Source organism: Diceros bicornis, chromosome 41 (assembly GCF_020826845.1).
Source record: "Diceros bicornis minor isolate mBicDic1 chromosome 41, mDicBic1.mat.cur, whole genome shotgun sequence".
In the NCBI taxonomy this organism is placed as follows: Eukaryota; Metazoa; Chordata; class Mammalia; order Perissodactyla; family Rhinocerotidae; genus Diceros; species Diceros bicornis.
The window spans coordinates 1,360,003-1,375,475 of NC_080780.1; the positions used below are offsets into that span (position 1 = coordinate 1,360,003).

The 15,473-nt window shown below is 62.0% G+C and overlaps 2 protein-coding genes across 3 annotated transcripts in view; one reads left to right on the forward strand and one right to left on the reverse strand.

Moving 5' to 3' along the window:
- The window catches only part of CAMK2B (calcium/calmodulin dependent protein kinase II beta), a 94,851-nt gene that overhangs the window by 15,030 nt on the left and 64,348 nt on the right, over positions 1-15,473 (reverse strand). Inside the window, exons 6-13 of one of the 2 annotated variants that reach the window (XM_058534735.1) lie at positions 11,284-11,356; positions 8,045-8,147; positions 7,861-7,944; positions 7,040-7,134; positions 6,762-6,884; positions 6,247-6,330; positions 5,371-5,413; positions 4,333-4,407 (exon numbers count right to left, since the gene is read on the reverse strand). In XM_058534735.1, coding sequence (XP_058390718.1) covers positions 4,333-4,407; positions 5,371-5,413; positions 6,247-6,330; positions 6,762-6,884; positions 7,040-7,134; positions 7,861-7,944; positions 8,045-8,147; positions 11,284-11,356 — 680 coding nt within the window. The remainder of the gene's footprint in view (positions 1-4,332; positions 4,408-5,370; positions 5,414-6,246; positions 6,331-6,761; positions 6,885-7,039; positions 7,135-7,860; positions 7,945-8,044; positions 8,148-11,283; positions 11,357-15,473) is intronic. The other variant, XM_058534734.1, reaches the window with a different exon arrangement.
- The window catches only part of OGDH (oxoglutarate dehydrogenase), a 385,968-nt gene that overhangs the window by 5,586 nt on the left and 364,909 nt on the right, over positions 1-15,473 (forward strand). The gene's annotated exons all lie outside the window — the stretch shown is intronic.

A 15,473-nucleotide genomic window follows, 5' to 3' on the forward strand; every position in this document is an offset into this window, starting at 1 on the left:
GAGCACCCAAGGGGCAGCCTTTCTCTCCCTCCTGAACCGCCAGGCAGCCCTAGCCTTGGAGCCACTTCTTGGCCTTACTCCAGCAGTGCTGGCTGGGGCTGACACGGGCCTCCCTGCCCACAAGTCCCCGAGGACCCTGGGCTCTGAGTACAGTCAGCAGAATGACACATGTGGGGACGAGTCCAAAGGGCCACCTGCATCCCAGCCTCCTATCACTCCTCTACCCAGGCCCAGCAGACACCTGTCTCACCCCAAACAATCCCCAGATGAGGTCAGGGCAGGCCTGGCTGTGCCTCCCCCTCGACTGCTTTCCAGTCGGAGGCCCTGACCTGTCACCAACCCTCCACACCCAGCATCTGTGCCCTCCACAGCAGTTAGATTTAATTACAAGAACTACAAAAAGGAAAAAAGAAGTCAGCTTACCTTACAGAAAAGGAAAGGTGAGGAGAGGAGGAGAGAGAGTGAGGAAGGAAGAGAGAAAGAAAACAAGATTTGTGTGTGTTCAGGCAGAGTGCGAGTCTGCTGCCCAGGACTCACAGCTTGTCCTGCCTCGCCGCCCCGCCCGTGCCCTCGAGCCAAGCAGTGCCCGGGGGGGCCGGTGCGGGTTAGAGAAGCAGCTAGGGGTCAGACGCCAGAGGGGTGGGGTCCCATGCCCCAGGCCCAAGGCTAGGAAGGAAGGGGGCACAGCTCCCACTACCAGCTCCAAAGGCTACTGCTGGCCAGCCCTGAAGTGGGGTCTGCCCGCTCAGAGGGACCAGGCTGGGACCCTTTCCTGCCAGGAACATCCCTGGCAGCCGCTGACGCGGGGCCCGCACATGGGACAGACAGCACACTTAGACCCAGAAAGACAAGTGGTTCTCAAAGTGGGGCACCCCACCAGCAACATGGCCCAGGCCACCCCAGACCTCATGAGGCAGAAACTTGGGGGAGGCCTCGGCATCTGTTCAACAAGCTCTCCAGGGGATCCTGACTCTGCTTCAGTTTGAGAACCACTGGTCAGGGTCCCCAGTGCAGGAACCAGGCCGGGTCCCGAGTGGCTGCCTGCTGACCACCTTCCATTGTTGCCCTCTGGGTTCTGCGTGGGGACACAGGTGTTTACACTCGGCATAGGGCCCTGCGGGGCTGTCCGAGCGCCACCACACTGGGCTCAGTTTCAGTTCCCAGCCTTCCTCCCCTACAGACCTGTCAGTTCTCTCCAAAGTGTCCCTCCCAGGTTCCACGGGGCAGAGTTCAACCAGAAGCCTGACTCCTGGCCCGTCCCTCTCGCCCAGTGGGCCTCACTCCATGAGAAGCGTTACAGGATCCCAGTGAGTGGGATCTGCATGCCACCCCTTCCCTCAGCCCCTGGGCCTGCCCGCTCTGCATTTCATCCTCCCAAGGGTGTGGCCCCACCTAGTGAGGCCGCACTCAGGACCATGCCCTGACGCAGTGGCAGTCCTGCCCCAAGGGTATCCCAGGACCAGAAATGCCACTTTCTCAGGACCACGTCCCACTTCCCACTGCAGGGACCATGGAAACCTCCCCTGGTGACAGCTACAACCTGCCTCCCTGTAACTCATCATGAAGGGACAGGCCAGCCTACAGCCTTGTCCCTAACCAGCAGGGCCCCTCACCTCCCCACTGACCTCACCTCTCTGCTCCTGGCCCCACCTCCAGCACACAGGAGAACCCCACCTCCCCCGAAGTGGGAGTCATGCTGAGGTCTCCAGGGACCCTGTCCGTGCTGGCTGGTCAGCTGCTAGGAGAGGGGCTCCTCCCAGGGGCCTGGAGGAAAGAGGCACCCAACCCATCTTGAAGGCACTCGTCATGGGAGCTGAGCAGGGAAGCAAACTGACCCCGACGCCCCAATTTAGGACTGGTGGTTTGGGGAGAGTCACCCCCCAGAGCCATGCAGCCTTGGCCAGCAGCGCCCCCAGATGGCTCTGAGGTAGAACTGCTGGTGCTGGTCTGAGAGGTTGGCGCGGGGCTGCCTGGCACCCTCAGCGGAGACGGAGTCGGCCGGGTCTTCCCCGGGGTCAGGCCCTGGGCGGAGGCGGACGGAGACCTGGGGACAGTCCTGGGCCTTAAGATGGTCCCTTCAGTCCTTGAATCTATCAAAACCGCAATCCAGGCCATGCTCCTTGAAGTGGGAACAGTTCTGCTCCCTGACAAAAGCCCCTCTGGGGACTCAGGCGGCCACCACCGTGGCCCAAGCTCCAGGAAGCCCTGCTGCAGACACCTGTCCTTTTAATCAATTCCCAAACACTCCTCCTTTAACCAACACCTGCACACATCTGGGCACAGCACGGACGCATGGTCAGGCCCTTCCCGGGCGCAGCTCCTGGCTACTGCGATTCCTGGAAATTCCCGTCTCTGTCCTGGACTAAATCCAGAATCCTGTTGACTCCTGTCTACACTGGGGAGCCTCCTTTGGGTTTTCTTAAGTCAAACGCGTTAATACAGAGCCAAGGTGGACCGAGTAGGCACAGGGGCCCCAGACCCCCGGGAGACAAGCAGAGACCCTCTGCCCCACCCTACTCCGCCCGAGATCATCAGGGTCAGGCCATCGCTGCCACCCCACAGCTTGCCCCGGACTCCTCTCCGTGAAGGCAAAGCGAGACCTGATTGGGCGCTTTGATGAACTGCAACACCTCTACAAAGACACTTGGTCTTCTGCTAGCCGAGGGGCGCTACCCCAGAGGCCGTCATCCACGGAGAAGCTATGGCCTCGGAACCGAAGCCCCCACCTGCCATGTCTGTCGAGTCTGGCACAGCCGGCTGAGGTGGGCTCACCTAGCAGGAGGACCCTCATCCCCTAGCTGGTCACCCGGGTCAGCCATGCTGGGCTCTGCCCACATGCACTGACCACCCCCCAGGACAGAGTGGCGCTTGGCCCCCAGGGCGGAGCCGCACATGCAGGTGGCCTCATGCACCGTCGCCCCACACCCACTTGCAGGCAGGCGGGCGCTGCAGGCAGGAGCCCCGGGCAGAGAGCGGCTCAGAGACGCCTGCCTCACTCGCCATCCCTGAGCAGCAGGGTTCGCCAGGAGTCCCTAGTCTCACCATTCCCTGACTCTGCCCCCACCCCCCCACCTCAGGTGCTCCAGAAAGGCCTGGAACATGAAGCTGATTCAGGATGACGCGTGGGGTCTGCCTGCTGAACATGTCCAATGGACTCACAGGATGGGCACAGACCCTCCTTGCTGAGGACAGCCCTGTCCTGACACCCCAGGAGGAGGGGGCCAGGAACATCTGGGCTCTCTGGTCAGGCGGGTAGGGCTGCGCACCCTGTTGGTCTTGGGGCAGGAGCGGGGAGGACGTGCAGGAAAGACAGGGTCTGGGCTTGGGAGGAGCTCAGCTGCGCCCTGTCCCCAGCTGACGCTCGAGGGACGGGTAGGAGATGCAGGGCTTCACCGAAGCCCCGCAGCTCTGGGGAGCACCAGCGACAGCCCTCAGCTGCGGCTGGCTCTGCCCGCCCTAAAGCTGCACCACTCTTGGCTCGAGCTGTGCCCATGAACCTGCTAGGGGGTCTTGGGGTCTGCTAGCTCTCATGGAGCCTGATCAAGGTCAGAGTCAGCTGTGTGGGAGCTGGCCTGGGACTCCTGGGAGGTCTGTCCCTCATGACCCAGAGGAGGAGGTTGGCAGAACCAGCCTCTGCACTCACGGGTTTGGCACGAGGTGAGGGGTGCCTTGTAAAAGAACTAAGAGGAGGCCTTAAGTCATTCTCAGGGTGGCTAAGGCCCCCATCCGGGGGCTCGCAGGGTAGACATGCATGTGTGGGACTCAGCACAGACCACCAGCTCCGTGCGAGCATCGGGGAGCACAGTGTGGGGTTCCTGGGGCGGGTGCAGGCCAGGCCAGGGGTGCATGGGGGTGGTGAGCAGGCTTTCTCAGTGCAGTGTCTCTGCTTCCATGCCCTTCTCCCCAGGACCCCCCATTCAGGATCTGGACCCCCAGCAGCAGGTCCGAGGCTTCCCATGGGGTGGTCAAGGTCATTCTGAACGGGGGTCATGATGGACAAGTGGGGAGAGAGCCTCAGAGAGCAAAGGACTCTGACCAGAGGGGTCTCCTGACCCGACTCAGGGGCCAGGACAGAGGGATTCAGTCAAATACATGAGGATGAGGTACAGATAGGGGTCACCTACCCGGCCCCTCCTTTAACAGGTCGGGCTTGAGGCCGCTAGGACAGTGGGGGCTGCCTCCCTGCCCCTGGGGTGGGCTCTGCAGGGCGTGTCCCCAGCGGGAGCGGGGGCTCCCGGGGCCTCTGGGGCAGCTCTTGAGGCCCGGCCGGCGGCCGCGTGCAGCGAGGGGAGCCGCATGCCGACAGGCGGGACCTTGGTCAAGGACAGCTACCTTGTTCCACCAGCCCCATGGTGGTGCCGGAGGCCGTGGCGGACACTGTGGCCGGAGCGGTGGTCTGTCTGCCCACTGTTAGCACCGGGTTAGAGACGAGGGAGGGGCGGACACAGACGCGGGGTGGGCAAGGTAAGGGAAGAGAAGAGACAAAGGAAGCAGAAGAAGATTAGAGTCAAGGTTTAGGTGACGGATGGTTCCAGAACCCCTTTCACAGGAGAGTGAAAACAAGATGGAGACCGATTGACAATTGAAAGCATTTGCCTCCTTTCTCCTTAGAATACCCCAGCGGGGCTTCTCAGTGCCCAGCCGGGCATGCGGACAGGACAGGTCCTATTAGCATTGGTGTGACAGCATGCCCCCCGTCCCGGCAGCACAGTATCACAGCAAGAGTAACAGGATGGGGGTGCCGGATGCAAACGAACAAGAAGACGGACCACAGACGCTCCCACATCCAGTGTGGCGGGCAACAGACAAGCCACAGGACAGCAAGTGGGCGGCCGGCCCCACTCGGGGCACACTGTCCCCGGTAGGCCAGCCAGGGCCCTTGGCCTCAGGGTTGCTGACAGACCCCCCCGGAGCGGCCGCACGCCCCCAGCCCTGCCCACCCTCAGTGACGGGGCAGGCGGCCGCCAGCATGTCCGGAGCTCAGCAGAGAGGTCCTGGGTCCTCCCACACAAACCGGGGGGTCAGAGGAGTCAGGACAACGGGGCCACAGAGGTGCCAACCACACCTGCACAGACACACGGAGCAGGGCCTGGGCAGGCAGCACAGACACTGGGTTGCCAGGCGAGGACACAGAGATCCAACACGCAGGGACAGGGGCTGGTGCCGGGTGGCCTCCCAGAGCTGGTGGGGGCGGACCCTGGGTGTCGTCCTCGGAGGGACCCGGCTGGGGAGCCCAGGCCTTCTCTGTGGCCCAGGATCTCGGAGGGCAGGAGAGGGGCCAAGGGGGAGAGAAAGGGCAGGCACTAGCAGCAGGTTATTTGGGAGTTTTCCTGCCGCAGGCCTGCTCTTCCTGGAGAAGGCTGTTCTCACCTGAGAAATTTCTCGTGGCCAACATGGTGGTGAGGATGGCACCCTGGGGAGAGACACACAGCTGAGGCCAGGACCGTCTGCCGGCCAGGAGACCAGCTGAGACCTCAGCTTGTGGGCGCCTGGCAGGGCTCAGGTCACAGCTTTACTCAGAGGTGAGAATTCTGCAAACTCGCCAGCTGCACCGAGACAAACCAACTACTTCGAGAATTAAAACAGTAACACACCCTGGGCCCTAAACTGCCAACCAATCACACCAGTCACCGCAGCTCCTCTGGAGGTCTGCCTCTCCCCACGGCTCCTCCTCTCCCTGAGCAGCATGTCCACATGCGCTCTCGGCCCAGAGCGCTGAGGGGGGCCTGCACCACAGACACGCTTTGGGGAGACCAGCAAGGGGCCCCGGGCCAGGCCTGGGCACTCACCCTCAGCTCAGAGCAGCCTTTAGGGAGGACGGGCCTGGCGCCAGACAGCTTCTGTCAGGTCTCCCTCCCTGTCCAGGGCCCACCTCCCCTTGCCTCCGTCCCTCACACTAAGGCTGCTGTCCTCACCAAACCTGCCCGGGTCAGAAGCTTCCCAATTCGCTCACACTAAAGAGAGCAGGACCCACCAGAGGGCACCCCAGGAATGGAGCCTTGGGCAAGGGTGGCTGAGGAGGTGCCGGTCCTGCACGTGGAGACCAGGCCCACGTCTGGGGCCCTTTTGGTGTCGTTGCCGAGGGGAGCTAAGTCTGGTCTGGGATGGTGCTTGGTTCCCCCGCAGCCTCTGGCCCCCCAGACTTGCTGGACCCCTCCAGCTGCTCCCAGGGAGGGGCACTCGAGGGGACAGGCAGCTCCGTGCACCATGGGGCACACGGGCTGGGCACTGGAGTCGGTGTCTCACCTTGAGCTTCCTCCGGGCATTGAACTTCTTCAGGCACTCCACAGTCTCCTGCCTGTGCATCATGGAGGCCACAGTAGAGCGTTGCTGTGGGGAGAGGGGCTGTCACATGCTGTGAGGAGCCCGAGGGGCATCAACTTTGACCCCGAGGGGGCTCCAAAGAGACAGATCAAGGGGAGGCTCAGGCAGCAGGGCTCAGGCTCTTGGGGCCCTCGTGCCAAGAGCCACCAGCCACCCACTGCAGGGTGAGGCCACCGGTCTGCCTGTCCCCCCAGCCTCCTATCCCCGCCCATCCCCCCCTGCCCAGGCCCCCTGCCCACCTATCCCCTCACACACAGCACTGGGTCTTCTCTACCCATGGAGCTCCTGCCTTCCCAGGGACTGAGACCTCGCAGACCCACGGGCGTGTCCCAAGCCACAGGCCATGAGAACCCAGGAAACCAGGGGACTCATCAGGTGTGAGGACAGGATCCCAGGGTCAATCCGCCGGGGGGGCGTCCAAGGCCAAGGCGACTTACACAGACCCACGGGTGCTTCAGCGCCTCATGCGCTGTGATGCGCTTGGCAGGGTTGATGGTCAACATCTGGTTGATGAGGTTTTTGGCTTCAGGAGTGACCGTGTCCCACTCGGGGGATGGGAACTAGAAAAAGAAACAACATGCAGGGGAGCCTGAAGCCCCCTCCCCAGGCAGGAGCCAGACTTCCCAAGGGGTCTCATCCAGACTCTACCAGACTCTGAGACGCAGGTGGTGTCACCCGTTCCCTGCCTCAGGGTCAGGAGGGGTCCCTCACTCACGTCGTAGGCGCCAGCCTTGATCTGCTGGTACAGCTTGTGCTGGTCCTCATCCCAGAAGGGCGGGTAGCCCACAAGCAGGATGTACAGGATCACCCCTGGGGAGGGCACAAGGCTCATGGTGCCGCCCCCACCCTGCAGCCCCCACAGCCCCCAGCCTGCACCAGACCCCCACTCCCTGTGCCCCACCACCCCACAGCCCCTGCAGCCCAGCCCCGAGCTGGTCCCTGCATCCCATGGAGTGCACAAACACAGCCACATGCCAGTGGGTGGACACTGCCACACGATGTCAAGTGTGTGACCCCAGGGGATCAGATGCCCCACTCTGGCATTTAATAGCTGTGGACCCCTCAGGCAGTTCCTTAGCCTTGACTAAGACGGGGGCCCCTCCTGAAGCCAGCAAGCCCCATGAGGGCACTGGAGTCCTCAAGTGTCCCCCCTATAGTGAGGGTCAATGTTTCACTATTTGGAGACCCTCACGTTAGCAGAACAGCATAAACAACTCCCTCATCTCTGCCACACCGTCACCCTACTTCACAGGGGAGGCCCAAGGCCGGCCCCCTCCACTGCGGGAGCCCCCTGCCAAGGTGGTGTGCGTGGCTCCCACCCCTCCACCTGTGCAACTGCTGCTCCTTCTGGCCCAGACCACTCTGCTGAGTGCAGGGCGGGCACTGGGGTGGTGGGGCTCTCAGCAACAGCCAGGGTCAGGTTAGCAACTCTAGTCTGGGTTGGGAGGGGGCTCCTGGCTGGGGCAGGGGCAGCCCAGGGGTGGCTCACTCCACCGCTCCCCGTCGGCGACCCCCTGCCCTGCACACCAGCCTCACCGCATGCCCAGATGTCCACTGGCTTGCCATATGCCTCCTTGCGCAGGACCTCTGGGGATAGGTAGCCTGGTGTGCCAGCGAACCCTAGTGAGAGGGGAAGAGGAGGTATGAGGGGCCAGGGGGGCGGCGGAGGGGGTGGGGAACAACTGACAGCCCTCCACTCTCCTGCCAGCCGGGCACTCACCAAACCAGGCCTGCTGGTCCCCCTGCACCTCGATAGCCAGGCCAAAGTCCGCCAGCTTCACTGCGGCCCCTTTGCACTTGCTGGCCAGGAGCAGATTCTCGGGCTGCAGGGAAGGCAATCGGCCCAAGGACGAGTGGTTTACATCCGGGGGTGTCACAGGAGGGAAGGGACAAAACAGAAGCGCACAGGTCTGACCCCCTCCCACATGGCTGTGCCCCCAGCACGCTGCCACCCTCTGGGCCCCCGCAGCTTTGGGGCATCCTAGAGTCCCGGGCCCCTGGGCCTGCACCCCAAAGCCTGTCCCCACTCCCGGGGGCAAGGACAGGAACCCAGGCCTTGAAGTGGGAAGCTGGCTCTCAGAGTGTGAGCCCAGATCCCTCACATCCACCAACAGTGAACTTGGGGGTGCTGGGACCAAAATTGAGCACACCCTACAAGCTGTGGCAGGCCATGCAGGGGGCCGGACCCCCATGGGCAGAGGGGCTTTCCTCCTCACCCCATATTGGGCTGCTCAGAGACATGGTGGGGGGGCTGACTGCTGGGGGGCTCAGACACTTCCTGCTGAATGATGACCCCCAAAGGGCAAGGAGGAACGACCAAGGGCCCCCACAGCCCGGGCAGTGCAGGACATCCATCTACCAAGCCCCACCAGCTGGGTCCAAGGGGCCTGCTCTGACCATGTCCCCATCCAGCACCCACAGGTGAGAAAGGCCCCGCACACGCCTCTCTGCCCTAGGGAGCAGTACCCTTGCTCGAGCTGGAAGGATATTCGTCCCCTGTCCTGCTGCAGTGCAAAGATGGCTTCTGTCCCCTGACTGGGGACACTCGGTCCTGAGGGCCCAAGGGGGTTCCGATACACTGGCCCCTCCCATCCCAGCCTGTCCCACTGGCCTCACCACCTCCCAACAGTCGGCACTCAGCTTGCAGGTGCTGGGCTTCCCTGACCCTGCCTGCCAGAGGGCTCCCCTGGCCCTCGGCCCCCTCGCCAGGCTGCCCTCCCAACAGGCAGGCTGGCTGAGACCACACTGCCACTTTAGTGCTACCAAGACAGACAAACGCCGCCACTAAACCACGCTAACACTGCTGGTAAACCTGAGGTGTCAGAAGGCAGCAAATGGCCCTTAGAAGCGATGAAGGGGCCGGCCCGGTGGCACAAGCGGTTAAGTGCGTGTGCTCGGCTGCGGCGTCCCGGGGTTCGCCGGTTCACATCCCGGGCGTGCACTGACGCACCGCTTGTTAAGCCATGCTGTGGCCGCGTCCCATATAAAGTAGAGGAAGACGGGCACGGATGTTAGTCTGGGGCCAGTCTTCCTCAGCAAAAAAGAGGAGGATTGGCATTGGATGTTAGCTCAGGGCTGGTCCTCCTCACAGAAAAAAAAAAAAAAAACAAGAATCGATGAAGTCTGCCAGCCCCACGTGGCAGAAACCAGAGCTTCTCCCGGCCCCACACAGCTGGCTGGACGAGGCCCCGCCCCCATATGATGCACCCTGGGAACATGACCCTGCCCACCCAGCGCGGCCTGGAGGGCCCCGAACATCTTGATTTTGCCAATGTGAGTGGGACAGGGGGACCCCAACCTCTCTGGTGCACCCCACATCAAGAAGTCTAAAATGGTATGCGCAGGGACAGCAGCTGGGGGCTGGACCTGATCTCTACAGACCAGACGCCCCACCCAGAGGAAACAAACCAGCGCTCCAACCCTGGAGATCAGCGAGACGCCAGGAAGGCTGGGCACCCACAGCGACGCCGTGCCTCCAGCTCCACTCTGCCCCTCTGGCTCCCTCACAGCTCGTGGGACGGCACCAGCCCCCTTCTCTCCCCACCCCCCAACCTTGGCGGAGAGCAAACCCACCGCGGGACCACTCCCCCAGGGGTTGTTGAAGCCAAGACGATGGGGTCCTCTCTAGAGAAGCGCCAGTCTGCACTCCCCCGCCGACAGGAGATGGGGGCCCAACTCCTTTTGACCCCTTTTTCTGTTTTTCAACAAGGATTCTCTTTGCCCTCATGTCACACCTATGAATCATGTAGTCCAGGAACAACGTGGGGCTGTGTGCCCATTCCCCTGTGGCCCCTCCTCCTAGATGGCCCCGAGTGAGGCCGATTCAGACAAGACACTGTGACACAGAGAGGGACCCGTGGGACAGGTGGACAGGCTAAGCGGGCCTGGCTGGCACGTGAAAGGACACAGACCACACAAGATGTGCAGAGAGGGGGCAGGGACACGTGAAGGACACAGATATCTGTGTGATATCATCCCAGAGCAGCCCCCCAAAGCTCAGCTCACATACATACCCCTCCACAGCCCAAGGAAGGCGTGACCCCATTCAGCGTGAGCACCCATGGGAAAAACTGGTCTCAAACACCACCAATGGATCTCTCAGCAGGGATGACAGGCCCAGGGTCCCCTCCCCAGAGAAGAAACTGACCCGAACCCAACCTTGGAGAAAGCTGACATCAAAGAAGGGAGAAAGAGATTAGGAGAAAGGAGAAAGAGAGAAACTGGGAAAGAGAGGAGAGAGGGAGGGGGAGGGGAGGAGGGGGAGAAGGGGAGGGAGGAGAGGAGAAAGTAGGAGGAGGGGGGAGGGAGCGGAGAGAGAGGAGGAAGGAGGAGGGAGGAGGAGTGAGTGTTGCTGTGCCTCCTGAGGGCCCTCTCTCCACAATGCGCCCTGGGGGTGACAAACTTTCTTTTGAACAGTCTGTAGCCACTGTGCCCAAAGCAGAGCTAAGGGCCACAGAGACTTGGAGAAAGGGCTGGAAGTGTGCAAACCACTGAGCCAGGCTTCTCACGCCCTGCTCCAGAGGCATCAGCCCCACCCACACGCACATCACCTGTGTCCCACCTGCCAGGTCTGCATCTCAACTAGAGCCCAGAAAGCGAGACCCCAAGTGGACATGCGCTAATAGGCTGATTTTTGACAACTGCCCCCTCTCAGCCCTGGAGCCCAGAGGCTTTGGGAGGACGTGTGCAGACACACACACACATACACGCATGCACATACACATAGGTACGTGCAAGCACACACAAGACTTCATGTGCACACACGTGCACACACATACACATTCTTACACACACATGTGCACACACATGCTCACACATGCACGCACACACACGGGTGCACATGCCCCCCATACACACAGCATCTTCTGGTGCTTGCACTGTCACCCCAGGGCCCCCCTTTTACATGACATGCAGGTACAGACGACAGAGACCTGGCACAGAGCGGGGTGGGGGACTCACCTTGAGGTCCCTGTGGACGACCCCCATTTGGTGGCAATGGAGAACCGCCTCCAGGATCTGCTGGATGCAGTGACTGCGGCAAACAGCAGGCGCATTAGTGCGAGTGGCCCTGAGGGGTGGGCAGGGGTGCAGGAGTGGGGTGCTACGTGGCATTGGGATGGGGTCCCCAGCCTGGCAGAGGCCACAGGGAAGCAGGGCATCGAGGTGCTGCCTGTCACCCCAGAGAGGAAACACCGGCCAGAAGGGCACCTCTGGGGCTCTTTTCTCACCCCCGCAGGTCAGCACAAGGCACAGCCAGGCCCGCCTGCACTCCCAGCCCCGCCCTCCCCTCTGGCCAGGCCCATGGAAGTGACACTCAGAGGAAACATCCCTGTTCCAGTGCATCCTTCCCCAGGCTCATGCTGGCCAAGCCTGACCCTGAGCTGGGGGCCCCGGGAGGGAGGCCAGGGCTAAACCCACACCCTGCAAGGCTGGCTGGGAAGAGGGGGCCGGCAGGGAAAGGACAGAGGTGAAAGGGCAAGGGGGAGAGGGCAGTCTGGCACTGCAGTGTGGCAGTGATGCCCTGGGTACCAGGGCCCCACTCTATTCTGGGACATGGCTAATGCTCTGGCCACTGGTCCCTCGTGTGCTGGAGCACATGTTGTTTCATTCTAATAAATGTGAACATCCACACTGGCTGCCACGCTGGACAGCTCAGCTCCATAGCAGCTCTGGAGCCCCCAGAGCTCTCCTGGCAAGGGGGCAGCCTGGCACCGCCTGGGACGCTGAGCCAGGGGCTTCACTGCAGGTCCAGGAGAAGTCCCAGGTCTTCCAGGGTATGACTGGCTGGAGGGAGAGGTCTGGGCTGCCCACAGGCACCTCCAATGTCTGCTTCAGCAAGGCCTCCTGTGTGGCAGACCCGGATGCCCCCAGGCCCCGCGCACATTAGACCCTGTGGCCTGAGCCTGCCTCCCCCAGTGACCCCAGGTGTCCAGTTTCCAGCTGCCCCCAGAGCCAGGCACAGGCCCCTTGGGGTACTACACCACCCCTGCAGCATCACTAGCTGCAGGAGACCGGAGCACCACAGGGCACCTGGAGCCCACCGCTCAGCGTCTCTCATCTTGGTCACAGCCCTTCTAGCCTGGGGCAAGGGAGGGACAGGCAGGTTCCCTCAGGACCCCTCCTGCCAGGGCTGGACCCTGTGGGGTGCCTGAGGGTCAGCTGGAGGGGTGAGCCTTGTTTTCCCAATGACAAAGTCGGAGAGAGGGTGAGGAACCAGCCCTCTTCCTCAAATAGCTCTGGCCGCATCTGGAGACCATCGCCCACTGCAAGAGGAGTAAACTAAGCTCCCCCGCAGACCCAGACCTCACATCCTAATGACCTCGGACTCCCCAGGTCTGCAGGGGTCAGAGGATCCCAGCCCAATCCTGTGGGGGACAGCCCCTCTCAGCCCTGCTCCTCCCACACCACTAAGGGCTGGAACCACAGCCCTCATCACGAGCTGGGCTCCCCTGTCCTCATATCCTGGGCTCCCCTGTCCCCTGCCCTGTGCTCTCCCATCTCCCTCCTGGGCTCTCTTGTCTCCCTCCTGTCCTGTGCCCTGGGCACTTCTGCCTGACGGGCTCCCCATGCCTCCCTCTCTGCCTCTGCCCCTCCCACAATGCCACCACCTGCCTGGAACCATCCTTCGTGGTCCTCATCCCTGTCGTCGCAGCCCCAGCCCCACGTCCAGCCACTGCCAGACCCCGTTACTGCAGACATGGTCTCAGTCCCCACGGGCTGACCACCACAACCAGCTTGTCCAGGGCCCTCGCACCAGTGGGCAGAGATCAGCCGTGAGATCTGGGAAGCTCTCAAGAGCCCCTCTTCTGAGGTAAGGACACACTGTTGGGCAGAGGCAGAAGCCAGTCCTAGGGGACATTGGCCCCACCTGCAGGCCCAGAGCCCTGGAGAGGAGTGCTGGGTCCATCAGCGCTCACTCACAGAGTGATGCCCGCACACGACAGCACCTCACACCGGGGCCTGCCTGACCCTCGGCAGACCAGCCCCTTCCTGCGCTGCTGTTGCCAGACCCTGGTTCTGCCCTGGGAGGCATGTCCGTGTGCCCAACTGGATGTTCTGCACCCCTATGGAACCCCTGCCCATCATCCAGCGCATCAGCAGCCCTCACAGCCCACAGGCTGGTGTTTCCTGTGCGTCTGGCCATTGTCGGCCAGCCCCGGAGTGACCTGGTCCAACTTCGACCTGCTGAGACTGCTGTCAATGTGAGCTGAGCTTTGGGTCAAGCTCGACTTCTATCTTCCCCTGGAGGACGCCTTCCAGAGTCTGCGTTGGGTGTGTTCAGTGGCCATGTCCTCTGTCTGGGTGTCTGGGCAGCATCCGCCTCTGCACTGGACTGTGGCCTCCGTGACAGCAGGGCCGTGTCAGTTCTTTCCTCTTGATGTGTCCTCAGCCCCCACCGTGCAGGAAGATGTTCCCCAAACATTTGTTGGACCTACAAATCCATCTGCTGTGGCACCAATGGATCCATCGGCTCGGATGGGGGTGGGCTGCACCCCCTGCCCTCCTTCACGTCCCCTCCTGGGGCTGCAGGGCCCCAACCAGCACCACAGACGCGGCGACCGCACCTGCGGAGCCAGCATCTGGTCTGCATCTCTCCCCCAGCATCTCAGGACTGGGCCCGTGTGGCTGAAATGAAGCTCTACAACTCTGATGACAGACTCCGTCCCCCTGTTCCGCAGGCCCTGCTCGGGGCACTCCTGGCCACCCTGATGGAGAAATGTGCTGGCAGGACACAGACTTTTGCTGGCTCTGTCCCCAGTGCTCACAAACGAGCTGCTGAGCAAACTAGGTTCCGCTAGAAGAAAGTGCTGGTCTGTCTGCCAGCCCCATTCTTCACAGCATCTCAGGCCGACGTGGGAGTGGCCTCTGCAGTCTGCAAGTGGACACAACACCCCCACCCCGTCTGGAAAGCAGCCCATTAGGGCAGCCCCGCCCTCTAGGGACCTCTGGAGACCCTTCCAGAGCCCCACCTGGTCTCCATCTGAGACCTCGGCCAGGAGGACATGAGGCCATCTGGCCAGTCCCCGATCCTGCCTGCCTTCTGCCTTCTGTTTACATCATACCATCTTCCTCGTGGGGCCTTTTTCATGTTCCAAACAATTTAGAAAGTCACTTCTGTGGTCAGAATTGATCCCAAGGGGCATTCCAGATGCTGGCTGGGTCCTGCATGTTATCCTCACGGTCTGGGCTCTGATGTCACCTCAGATGCACTCCTTCCCTGCTCCCCCTCCTCCCCCTCCTCCTCCTCCTCCTCCTCCCTGGGACGCCAGCATTCTCACGGGGTCCCTGTAACATCTCTCATGAACCATACTGCTCTTTAGAGTTTAAAAAAATGGATTCTAAGTATTTTGAACTTTGCTTTCCCAGGTTTGAAAAAAGACCCCTCAGTTTCCCCACAAACTGAAAAATAAAGATCCCACTCCCTCTGAAGAGGAATCTCAGCCTTCTTGGTTAGAAATGAGTTCAGAAAAGCAACCTCTGTCTTGCTGCCTCCTGCCCCAGGGACGCAACTCACAGACGCCCGGCTCTGAGCAGCGCGGCCCTGGGCAGCCCCTGGAAGGGTCGCTGATGCACTTGGTCAGGGCGGCGCCCACCTCCCCAGGCCTGGTCGAGGGTCTCAGGCTCCTGCCTCAGCACCATCAACCCCTCCCAGTGGGGCCCCCAGGGAAACGCGCTGGACTCCACTGCTCTGCCAGGAGGGACTTTCTTTCCCGGGTGTGCCACAGTTTCCGATGATGCCCGTGGGTGACCACCCACATGGGCGTCCACGACAGACTCTGTCAGGCTCTCCTGCCCCAAGGCGCGGCACCAACACAAAGGTCAAACGCTGGATGTCTCCAACTCGGTCCAGGGGCCAGGACTCCGGGGAAAAGAAGCAGCCTGAGGCGCGGGTTTTATCAGTGGGGCCAGCTAGAGGGGGCTCCCCAAGAGTGTCCCTCATCCCCTCTCTCCCCTCCTCATAGTCTATGAGCAAGGCACAGTTTGTGAGCAGAAACTAGGTGTTTGTGGGTGGGGCCCCAGCTCAGAGCCTCTGCCTCTTCTGGGCTGGTTCCAAGGGGCCCCAAACCCCAGGGGAGCTCTCCTCAACAGAGTCCCCGGGAGGCGGTCAGGAAGCCTGCCGTCCGAGTCGGGCAGGAGGGATCCCCAAG